This window comes from Oreochromis niloticus, linkage group LG19, assembly GCF_001858045.2.
Source record: "Oreochromis niloticus isolate F11D_XX linkage group LG19, O_niloticus_UMD_NMBU, whole genome shotgun sequence".
In the NCBI taxonomy this organism is placed as follows: Eukaryota; Metazoa; Chordata; class Actinopteri; order Cichliformes; family Cichlidae; genus Oreochromis; species Oreochromis niloticus.
The window spans coordinates 10,702,736-10,715,123 of NC_031983.2; the positions used below are offsets into that span (position 1 = coordinate 10,702,736).

At 41.2% G+C, this 12,388-nt stretch overlaps 1 protein-coding gene across 4 annotated transcripts in view; it reads left to right on the forward strand.

Annotated features, from left to right (window-relative positions):
- Positions 1-12,388, forward strand: part of eml5 (EMAP like 5) — a 47,835-nt gene that overhangs the window by 21,445 nt on the left and 14,002 nt on the right. For all 4 annotated transcript variants that reach the window (XM_025901101.1, XM_019349158.2, XM_003453060.5 and 1 more), the window contains 13 exons: positions 137-242; positions 626-719; positions 3,203-3,303; positions 3,407-3,600; positions 4,204-4,315; positions 4,500-4,627; positions 7,380-7,521; positions 7,601-7,753; positions 9,031-9,162; positions 9,290-9,378; positions 11,499-11,675; positions 11,812-12,013; positions 12,101-12,227. In XM_025901101.1, coding sequence (XP_025756886.1) covers positions 137-242; positions 626-719; positions 3,203-3,303; positions 3,407-3,600; positions 4,204-4,315; positions 4,500-4,627; positions 7,380-7,521; positions 7,601-7,753; positions 9,031-9,162; positions 9,290-9,378; positions 11,499-11,675; positions 11,812-12,013; positions 12,101-12,227 — 1,757 coding nt within the window. The remainder of the gene's footprint in view (positions 1-136; positions 243-625; positions 720-3,202; positions 3,304-3,406; positions 3,601-4,203; positions 4,316-4,499; positions 4,628-7,379; positions 7,522-7,600; positions 7,754-9,030; positions 9,163-9,289; positions 9,379-11,498; positions 11,676-11,811; positions 12,014-12,100; positions 12,228-12,388) is intronic.

A 12,388-nucleotide genomic window follows, 5' to 3' on the forward strand; every position in this document is an offset into this window, starting at 1 on the left:
TAACATAAAATATTCAAGGTTTTGGGGGTTTATGGATCCTTTGAAAGCCTTTAAAAACCTTTCAGCTGAGCTATATCTGATCCAAAGGGGTTCACTTGGTAGATTCATGATATTTGTATGTTTTCTGTTTACCCAGGTTGGCAGAGATTCCTCCATCCACATATGGGACACAGAAATGTTAAAACCCATGTCTGTTTTGAAGGGGTTCCACCAGCTCGGAGTGTGTGCTTTGGACTTTTCAGGTAACACACAGTCTTGCTTTTTCAAACTACACTTAGCTAACCTAGACAGCTTTTAATACTAACAAATGATTTTAGACATCCTGTTTTAACAGGGAAACGAAAAAGTTATTTCACACATAAAAGAAATAGGTAAATTCGGAAGTCACCAGTTTTTCAGGCAGCAGTGAAGAACCTTATTCTGCTGTCTTTTAGTCGCAGCAGTCTGACAGCATCAAGGGGGAACTGTGCATCTGACTATCCCTAATTGGCCACAGATAGAGGCATGGTGGTGATCTGTATGTCATAGTCAGTGAATCACCTGCTGTAGATCAAACCCGCCATGGTGCTTTCATGTTGCTAATAAGAGCCAAACTTCACTCACAGACTGACTTTTCCATCCACAGCGGATGGCAAACGGCTGGCCTCTGTGGGCCTGGATGACAATCACACCATTGTGCTATGGGACTGGAGAAAAGGGGAGAAGCTCTCTGCCATGCGGTTAGTACAGTTTTATTACAGCATTTGCAGATCTGCAGGGTGGCCTTTCAGGAGAGCTTTGACAAACCTCCCTGTTAATTCTTCAGATTGTTTGAGCACTTTTGCTTTAAATATGGACATTTATCGATGAGAGCTAAATTGAAGCCACTTTGCTTTGCAAGGCTGACAATGTGATTGATAGAGCAGAGGAAAAAAGGGGAATTACCTTTTAGATTACATGGCTGCTCCTCTGTAGATGTAAAGCCTGCCTGACTCTGAATGGCTAGAGCATGAGTATGCCCCAGGGCCTTGGCTGTAGATCCATAATCAAAGAGAATTACTTTTAACTCGTATACCAGGAGCTGCGTAGATGAGATCCTGGTGAGTTTGAGCTGCTTGATATGTCAGACGCTATTTGCACAAGGAAACGTGTTTGGAAAATGAATTAGAAGGCAGTCTTTTGAGATGTACCCTGTTTCCCAAGGTGCAAAACGTACATAAAAGGAAATGGATTGCTGAAACAATCAAGCAATGAAAAGGAAAAGTGGTAACAAGCAAGTAGCGAAAACAATCATATGTCTTACGATGCCTGAAACAAACTGAACAATAAAGACTACAGTCGACAGACTGAAGTCTGCATTTTAAAAATGCATCATATAACTGAAGACTTGAGTATCCAAGACATGCATGACACTCTGGTTTCCATCATTACCGTGGTACAAATAATCCCTATATATGATGTATATGAACAACACATAATTATACATTCACCAGGCTTGATACAAATGGATTAGATTACCAGACCTGAATTATGAATTTATTTAGAGCATTAAAGGTGTCACTTTCTCCAAAAAGATATGGCAAGATTTTCAGTTCTAAAAAGCCGAAGGCACCAGAAATAACTAACAGGAAAGCATCCGCATCCCGAAATATCTCTGCTTTTGTTTTGTTGCTCATCCTACTTGATGTTCGTATTTAGTATTTACTCCAGTGAAATACCCTGTGGCTACTTGGGAGCGGTGCATTGCGGGTTGCTCTCCTGCGTGCTGCTTGCCAGGCTCTCACTGGAGCTTAGGGACAGCTAGAGCAGCCTAATCTCCTTTATAGACACTGGTGGGAAATACAGTGAGGTGGACAAAGAGAAATGGGGCTTGACAGAGCCTGGCTTGTACAGCACCGCTGCCTCAGCCTCAGCTGGCAGAGGAGGAGTGGGTATGGGATGGAGAGCCTGAAGAGGGTGCTTTTATTAGTTTCAGTGTTGGATTTAGCTTTTCTTTATTACAGTGTAATTGTATGGGCGATGTTTGTCAGCAGCAAGATTTAAGAAGTTCAGAGCAGCACAATAATAAGATGCAACAATAGAAACAGTTGGCACACCCTTATGTAATCATCTCAGTCAAAAAACTTGCATCACAGCTTCCTCAGGATGGCTGTGTTGACTAAATTTGATCAAGACTAAAATTAAATACATTTCCTGTGTGTTTTTGCTTTAGTGAGATTTGTAAGTACACAACACTTTTCAGTTAGTTTTTCTTTTTTTCTAAATTATCTCTGTTAAACAATATTTTGTCACTCTTGGTTTTCATTTTTACTTTTAATTAAGGATAAAGAGAGCTTTGTTTCTTAGATCAGTAACATTATGGTGTCACATTTTGCTCATATTTTTAAAGTAGTTGATGTTTCCTCTTAAAAATCATAACATCTTTTTCAGAACATATTTTTTAATGGATCCAATAGAGGAACAATGCATCCATCTAATTTTTTAACCACTTATCCAAACTTAGGATCATAGGGGGGCTACAGCCTCCTTCAGCTGTCACAAGACAAAAGGTGGGATACACCTTGGATAGGTCCCCAGTCTCCTGCAGAGCCTCTTGAATTACACTAGACAAAACTACAGGGCCACACCTTTTAATCTTTGAATTCAAGTGAAGAAAATAAACCACCTAGCCATGCAGTCTGCCTTTGCTTGTGAGAGAATGGATCGCTCTAAAGAAGTGAATCCATGCCTGACATTGATGTATGTCACTGCGACGAGTCAGTTTGTGAATGTTTTTCGTTTCTTCCACTGTAAGTGGTATCATTGAGAAGTGGAAGCGTTTATGAGCCACAGCATCTCATCCACTAACTGGCAAACCTTGTAAAGTTACAGAGCGGGTTCACCGAGTGCTGAGGGGCATACTGCATAAAAGTAGCCGACGCTACTGCTGAGTCAGTAACTGCAAAGCTCCAAACCTCCTGTTGAATTAACATCAGCACAGAAACTGTGTGTTAGGAGCTTCATGGCATGCTTTCAATGACTGAGCAGCTCCTGTAAGTAGAATATGTATGCAGCCTAAAATGTTTGTCCACATAGTGCATAATGACATAACACACATTACATGTAACTACAAAAATTAAATGTTATTTATCTTGTGATCTAGATATAAGCATTTTAATTTTGCAGCAGTGTAAAAAAACGTGCAAATTAAAAGTTTGTGTTGACATTAAATGTTGTTTTTCAGGGGAAGCAAGGACAAGATATTTGTTGTCAAAATAAATCCCTACCTTCCTGACAAGCTCATCACAGCTGGTGTGAAACATATGAAGTTTTGGCATAAAGCTGGTAAGACCTGTATTTCACTGTTGACTAGCAGAACAGCCTCTAAAAAGCAGAACTCTGGCTCAGCCGTGACACATCTCATCGTGACTGTCTGGGTCTCTTTCAGGTGGTGGTCTAATTGGACGCAAGGGAAACATGGGGAAGACGGAGACTATGATGTGTGCTGTGTATGGCTGGTCAGAGGAGATGGTGTTTTCAGGCACATGCACAGGGGACATTTGTATCTGGAGGGACATGTTCCTGATGAAGACTGTCAAAGCCCACGACGGCCCCGTTTTCAGTATGCACGCTCTAGAAAAGGTATAACACAAATCCAGGAGGAAAGGCTCTTTCCCTTATCAGGCGAAGTTTTTTCTTTAACTTGCAGATCATTAGATATTGTTATTCTGTCATCATTTTAAAGGGATCCTGTTGTGCTTTTTCTTATTTTTCTGGTGAATGTCCATTTTAAACTTCAGCATTATGTGAAAGTAATCCCTCAGCTCAAACCTCAAGCTTCAGTCTGCTGATATTTGTTGAGATGTCAGTGAGAGCAGATATTTTTAATATACTCATCTCAGGCACACAGCTCTGGCTCTGAGCATGCGCTGTAGATTAGAAGAAAGTTGCCTTCAATGGTGAGGGAGGGTGTTAAAAGATGTGCTTTCATACAATTGAATGGAATTAAGGCCTGGGCCAAGACACCAAGGTAAATAAGGAGTTACTCAGTGTCCAAGAATAAAATCGTGGAGTTGGAAGCAAGCACAATATGCCCCCTTTGAAATATGATATTAGATTTCCCAGTTACATCTGTTTACATCTTTTAAAAGCAGATATTATTTGTCATAAGACTTCTGACAGTGGCATACTCAGCCAGCAGGAGATCATTGCAGCTTTACATGTTACAATATTTTGGCCCTGTAGGGATTTGTGACTGGTGGAAAGGATGGTATAGTAGCGCTGTGGGATGACACTTTCGAGAGATGCCTCAAAACCTATGCCATCAAGAGAGCAGTCCTAGCTCCAGGCTCCAAAGGTAAAAAAGGTCACCCTGTTCTCAACTGTCTGCTGCTGCCCTTGGATCATGTTTGTCTAGCCATTATGTAATGCAAATCCATTTAAAACATTCAATGCGTTTAACTGAAATGAAGATTGCATCCTGTAGCCTGGTCCCTGCTAAGGTCTTTGTGACTTCATTCCTTATTTCACTGACTCTGCAGGGTTGCTCTTGGAGGACAATCCCTCCATACGTGCCATATCTCTTGGCCATGGCCACATCCTAGTGGGAACCAAGAACGGCGAGATCTTGGAGGTGGACAAGAGCGGTCCCATCACTCTGCTCGTCCAGGTAAGAAAAAAAATCACATAGCGAATAACATACGCAGTCATCAGCTTCAACCTGTACCAGCCCAGTCAAGATATTCAGGAGGATGCTAGTTTCTCTGCAATATGATGAGCTGGAAGTCTTTGACTTGACACAAGTAGTGGAGCTGAACTTCTTTTGAGTCAGTAAAGATTTCAAAAGATGAATATGTGCTTTATTTCACAGGTAAAAAGCTGATGCATGATAAGGATTGTAATGTAATACATTTTCCTTATTGTTGAAGCGTCCCTAACAACATAATACTGGTGCCATAGATTACTCATCTGTGCAAGTTAATTTTCAGTATGGTGCCTAAATTGAATTACTGGACCAAAAATGAATGGTCTTTTAGGAAGGTGGTGGAAGGATTACTCTAAGGTAATGTGTGTGAGAACTGATGGCATGTTTCACTCTATCTTAACAGGCATTAAGGTTGATGTGAAAGTGCCTCTTTATGGGTGCAAAAATCTAAATAAAGAACGTCACAATATGTTACACTTTGTAAACTAGTCTGCAGTAATAGATGCATATTATAGTATGGGTAATTGTCTAAAACATGCAAACGTACCAGTGCCGATTCACAGAGGAAATAGTTGTAAATGCTGATGAATTACTGGCACTCAGTGGGAGATTGTTAATTTGGTTAAGTGCTCCTGCAATTTCGCCTCATCTGCCTTGATTTTAGGCAGATGGAGCAAAATGCTATTGATTGCCCTTTAGATCGCACAAGAAGCGATCAATTGACGAGAACAAAAGGGGACGGTTTATTCTACAAGCTAATGAGGTTAACTGTGTTAGATGAGCAGAAACTCCATGAATACTGGTATGTATAGGCAGCAAAGAAAGAATACAACGATTTATGTGTGTGCAAATGGTATGCTTGTTTATTGCTGACATCAAATTAACACTGCTCAAAAAAATTAGGGGAACACTTCAAAAACACAACAGATCTCTGGAAAAAAAATCATCCTGGATGTCTGTACTGATATGGACTGGAGGTTGGGATTGAAAGGAAGGCACATCAATTTATTGCAATGACGATTTTAAACCTACAGAGGGCTGAATAGAAAGATACCCCAAAAATCAAAGTGAAAAAATGTTGCCGCAGGCTAGTCCATTTTACCGAAATTTAATTGCAGCAACTCAAAATAATCATTTGTTTGAATGGCCGCCGCATGCTTTAATGCATGCCTGACAATTTTGGGGCAGTCCATCACGGAGCCCCTGGACAGTCTGAGGTGCAGAGGAGAGATTTGTGCCTCCCCAGACCATTCCAGACTGACCCACCACCAAACCGGATGTGTTGAAAGATGTTACAGCAGCATAACATTCTCCATGGCTCCTCCAGGCTCTTTCACATCTGTCAAATGTGTTCAGGGTGAACCTGCTCTCTTCTGTGAAAAGCATACTGTATCAGTGGTGGACCTGCCTATTCTGGTATTGTATGGTAAATGCCAGTCGGGCTCCATGGTGCTGGGCAGTGGACATAAGCCCCACTGTGGATAGCGGGCCCTTAGGCCACGCTGATGAAGTCTGTTTCTGATTATTCAGTCAGAGACATTCACACCCGTTGCCTGCTGGTGGTCAGCGGGGCTCTGGCAGTTTTCATCATGTACCTTCAAAGGAGCAGATACTGGTCCTGCTAATATGTTAAATACTTTCTACGGCCCTGCCCGGCTCTCCTAGAGTAACTGCCTGTCTCCTGAAGTCTACTCCATACACTTGAGACTCTGCTGGGAGACACAGCAAACCTTTGGGCAAGGGCACGAATTGATGTGCCATCCTGGAGGAGCTGGATTACTCGTGCGACCTCTGTAGGGTCCAGGTATCGTCTCATGCTACCAGTAGTGACACTGACCTTGGCCAAATGCAAAACTAGTAAGAAAAAAAACAGACAGAAAAGATGAGGAGGGGGAAAATATCCGTGGCCTCCACCTGTAAAACCATTCCTGTTTGGAGGGTTGTTAATTTCATTAACACCAAAGCAGCTGATGGTGAATAATAACCCACTCTGTTACTTAACTGACCAGATCAATATCCCAGCAGTTTAACTGACTCGATGCTCTAAATAAAAAGTGTCCCTTTTTTTCTCTATGTTTAAGTGTCTCTTTTAACATCATAGGCTTTGATTTCTCACTTCTAATCACTGCATTGTAGTGTTTTGTAGTGAAGCATGGTGCAGGCTTAGGATATCAACATCCCACAGGGATATGATGAATTATAATAGAATATTTATCGGACATAATGGAAACTGTAAAGCCATTATAAAAAGGGTTTTTTGTATATAATATTTAGTCATAAATGACTAAAATAGTTCTGAGTTAATGAGGACCCCTTGTTTAATTTTATAGCCAGTGTAACCATAAGCAGACACAAAATGAGACAGAGTGGACCAATATTACGTGAAATTATATTTACTGATTCACAGAATATGATAAAGAAAAAGTGCTCCATTAAGAAAAATCAAGTTTGATCAAATCAGTGCTAAAGAGCTCAGAAGGAATACGCAGGAGGGAGGTAAGGCCAAAAAGATGTATGAGGTGAGCCTTCAGAATTAAGAAAGAGAGAAATAAATTCAAAGTCAACAGAGAAATAGGAAATAAAAAACACAAAATCAGACAAAAAATATGTATATATATTCATGTTGAATCATTTTTCAACTTTTTTTCCTCCATCACCTGTTGTAAAAGTGTGTTGATCACTTAAATCAAATATTTCTGCTTTTGTGTATCGGCAGGGTCACATGGAGGGTGAAGTGTGGGGCCTGGCTACTCATCCCCATCTCCCTCTCTGTGCTACCGTCAGTGATGACAAAACCCTGCGCATATGGGACCTGTCCCCGAGCCACTGCATGTTGGCTGTACGCAAACTCAGGAAAGGTGAGTCACTGTGAAACACTAACTGATAACAGGAAGTGGACCGGTCCCAGGCATTTAACAGACACCTTGTCCTCCGCAGGCGGCCGTTGCTGCTGCTTCTCCCCTGATGGCAAAGCTTTAGCGGTGGGCCTGAACGACGGCAGTTTCATTATTGTGAACGCAGACACCCTGGAGGACCTGGTGTCCTTCCACCACCGCAAGGACATCATCTCAGATATCAGATTCTCTCCAGGTCTGTCTGCTCACCTCCGCATTTCCTCACCGGTACAAAACTCTGAGAAGAAAATAGACCTCTAAAAGCCATGTGCCCTCCAAAGCATCTGAGTTTACAGTACGTAGGATGCTGTGCAGAATTTCAGCTGGTGTATATATTTTCCTCCCGCTGTGAGTCGGAGAGATATTGCTGCAGGCATGACCCAAATTAATGGCTTTCTGTAATAAGGCCAGACAGAGAAACAGCAAGAGAGGAATGAGAAACAGTGGGGGTGGACAAAGTGAGAGCAAGAAACTAAACTCTCTTTCTCTTGGACACTTAACCTTAATCTACAACGCAAGGGATCCTGTTTCTCTACCCAACACCCATTCTTTACTGAGAGTGCCTTCCTTAGATTAGAAGGCATTATACAAAGTTGTGTAGTAATAGTTTTTAGTCCTTAATTATGCTATTATTTTTTCAAGTATGGAGGCCTATCAGAGACTCCAAAATGCCAGTCTAAACAGCATACTGTCAGTGTAGGGGATGGAAATCAGCCAAGATGAATAATGAAACATCTGCTTACTTCTTGTTAAATTCAGTTTTGTAAATCCACAAAGAGCAGTAAACCTCACAGTAGCAGCTGCTGCAGCAGGTCAGCTGATTACAGCCTGTGCACAAAGAAAATCTGCTGGAGCTCTCAATAGAAATTATTGTGAGTGATTTTAATTCCCCACGCTGAGCCACTTCAACCAATCTCAGGGTTCCCCCACCTGCCGAATCTGACTTTAACCCCTGACTGTACTCAGAAAATTTTTAAAATTCTCATTCTTTATCTCAGCTTATGTTATGCATAACTGTGCATTTATTAGAATTTAGAAATGCACAAAAATAACTGGTAGAAATGTTCTCCAAAGAGCTACGTCTTACTTTCTTACTTCTATCACAGGGCCTGTGCTTTTTCACTTTTACTTGAGTTAAAGAAGTTGAATCACTACTTCTTTTAGATATTATTTTTTAACATAAGTATCTGTACTTCTGTTCAAGTAAAGAAGAATTATGGAAATCTAGACTTTGAGGTAATCCAATATTTTCTTTGTGGGACTAGAAGCGAAGACAAGATAGGGAGACTAAGGGGCCATGTTAGTGTTTATTTATATGCCATATGTACATTATTCACCTGCTTGTGATGCTACATGAAAAGTCAGGTGATCACCTAAGTTAGAGCGATTTGATCACAAGGGGACAACTTTTGCGATAATTCAGTCTGGACTGAAACTAACTTGCACTTTTATCCTCCTTTCTTATTGGCTCAGGAGCTGGGAAGTACCTTGCAGTGGCATCAGGAGACAGCTTTGTGGATATTTACAATGTAATGAGCAGCAAAAGGGTAGGAGTGTGCAAAGGATGCCTCAACTACATTACCCATCTGGATTGGGACCGGAGAGGTAAGCAGGTTCTTAAAATGCTCACTAAATCTCTGCAAATGACTGTTTAGGAACCAGTTATGGATTCAAAATCTCGCTGTTAAAAAAAATATTAACCACAATACCCACTGGGCTCTTTAATTAACAGGAAAACTACTCCAAGTCAACACGAGTGCTAAGGAGCAGTTTTTTTTCGAGGCTCCTCGAGGCAAAAGGCAGACCATCCCAGCTACAGAGGTAAGCAGTGAAGAAAAGGCACAGCTATGGTTATGGTGCTGTTGGCACACATTTTCCCCTCGGGATCACAGGAGGCTTGGGGAAGGGCAGTGAAGCATTAAGACGGCCCAGTTTTCACCAGTATCATTCTAATTTTGGCAGTGGAAGTGGGATAGTGTTTAGGGTCACTTTAAAACATTGTGACATTCACACTCCTTGTGAGGCACACAGAAACAGGGAGCGTTAAGAAAATAAGGGTCAGAGATGAGAGATGTCACTAGGTCACGTCTCAGTGGAGCATTAGACGTCCTCTCTTCTCATTTTACCTCATTGTGATCCATTCGTCTGTCATTCCCTAACATTCCTAGTGTTAATCCGCAGTAGTTATAGGATTGTAGTTGAAATGTTAGGTCTGCTCTTGCCTCACTTGTGGGGTTTTTTTTTGCCTATTTCTTTGTTTCTATTGATGAGATAGTTTGTGCTGTGGAGAGCCTCAAGGCTCTGTTCATGGTCCTATTTTATTTCCTGTTTATTCACTAAATATCTAAATTCGTCACTTTAATATAGCATGTCATCTTTATGCCAAAATCTGACGTTATGATCACATTAATTTGTGTAAAATCAGATCAGAGAAACTTAATTAATCCCACGGGGAAATACATACAACAGGCAACTATAACTATGAATATAAATATAAAAGAATACAAATATTAAATGTGTCTGCGATATTATAGGTAAATATACATCATGGCTTATAATAAGTAATGGAGTGCAGTGAAGAGTGTTTAGTCCTGTTCAGTATGGGTAGGTGTGACCCAGTTAGAAGAATTAAAGAGTCTGATAGCAGCAGGAAGGAACAACCTCGTGTGTTGTTCCTTCACAAAGCGAGGTTGAAGGAATGTGTTGCTGAAACTGCTCTTTCGGATTGTCCAGTGTGTTATGAAGGGGGTGGGAGTCATTGTCTGTGATTGCCAGGAGTCTTGCCAGCATTCTGTCACCAACCACCTCCTCCATACTGGAGCCAGCAGAAATTAGCATAGCTTAGCAAATATACTGGGAGCAGGTGTAAGCAGCTAACAAGTTGAGCCAGGTCTGTTAAACTATTTTCTGCTTTTCCTGTTCTTCCTTTAAGGCAAGCTAACCATCTTACAGTTGTAGCTTGAGATTTAACAGACATCCAGTGTTATTTACATAGTGCCAGTTAACTACAGCAGTTATCTCAAAACACTATGTTGTAAGATGGAGCATAAAATATTAGGGAGTGAATTCCAACAATCATATGATACTCTGTGACCAAACAATGATGATGGTAGGAAAACCCATCTTCTGATAGAACTTTTAGCAAAAAAAGGAGAACGTCAACGTGAAGTTTAAAGGCAACACGATGATCCTTTGACGATCCTACAGTGATTGATGCTCATATTAAATAGGGTCTTAGTTTCAAATAATTAGGTAATCGTGTCTCTAAGTGAGACTTAGAGAACTCAACCTTCAGACTACCCTAAATGCTCAGTTTCAGCCGCTTTTTTCCACTATTAACAATTTATGACATCAGTCAGTGCAGATTTTCCTAATAAGGCTTAAGAAGCCCCACCTGCCTGCTGTTTAAACCTTTTATTTGCAGTGGGCAGTGTATCACAGCATGAGTTTTTACATGGGTAAACTAATGTGCTGCAGCAAAGCTTATTATAAAATACACACAGAGCTTCTCTGCTAGAGTCCTGGAATAAAAATATTAAGCTATAAATGACCATAATAGGTCCACTTTAAGCTGTGCACTAAAAGTCTGTCACATCTGACTCTGGATTTTTCTTTTTATATTAAGAAATTTGTGCAAAAGCTTTTCCAAGCAGCACATAATTATTCCTCCAAAAGATATATTCTATCCTTTAAATCATTTCCCTTGGCAGCTGGTGTATTATAAATTATTTTCCTCAAGCCACTGAAGATTACAGATGGTTCCAAGTGTTGAATCTTCTAATAAAGGCATGGTGTGGAGTTCTGTAGGGTTTAGAATTCAATATAATATTTTAGTTTGACCTGTGAGGCTTCTTGGAGTAAAACCCTCAGACTGTATTTCTAACTTATGTTAATGTCCTTCAGGTTTGACATTTGTTTTCTTATTTCCTGGCTTTATTCAGGTGGAGAAGATCGATTGGAGTACATGGACGTGTGTCCTGGGAACATCTGTTGAGGGCATCTGGCCTGTGATAAGCGAGGTCGCTGAGGTGACCGCTGCCTGCCTTAGTAATGACAGGAAGGTGCTAGCAACAGGAGATGATCTAGGATACATCAAGCTCTTCAAATATCCTGTCAAGGTTCGACACAGTGCATATTTCTCCGTATTATCTTGTTTGAAGCTCGCGTGACTCGAGTCACAAGTTTAAGTTGTGCAAATTTTATGTTAATTATGTGTTAATATCACAAATGTTAAATAGCGTCCTTCTCCCCCAGGGGAAGTATGCAAAGTTCAAACGCTACGTGGCCCACAGCACACATGTTACTAATGTGCGATGGACCCACGATGACAGCCTCTTGGTGACAGTCGGTGGGGGTGACACGTGCCTCATGATTTGGGCCCACGAGCCCGAGGGCCACCGGGAAATCAGACAGTGTGACAGCGAGGAGTCGGATATTGAGAGCGAGGACGATGGAGGCAAGAAATTAAGTTCTTCTAAGATTTTTTTTCGTCAGACATGATCCTCTTGTCGAATGAAAAATCTAGTTTCCTTTTGCCCACCAGGTTATGACAGCGATGTGACAAGGGAGAACGAGATCAACTACACCATCAAGGCCTTATCCACCAACATGCGACCAATGACGGGCGTGAAACCCCACTTGCAGCTGAAAGAGCCCTCTGTGGATGAAAGGTATTTCTCACTGAAGCAGTGACACAATAATAATAACGAGGCTTTTGTGTCAAGCTAAAGCCAAACCTGACTTCTTCACACAGCCCTGTCCTGTCCCTTTCCTTTTGAAATAACTCTGCCTTTTCTGCTCTTCTTTCCTTTAATGGCTGTCCATCTGTCAC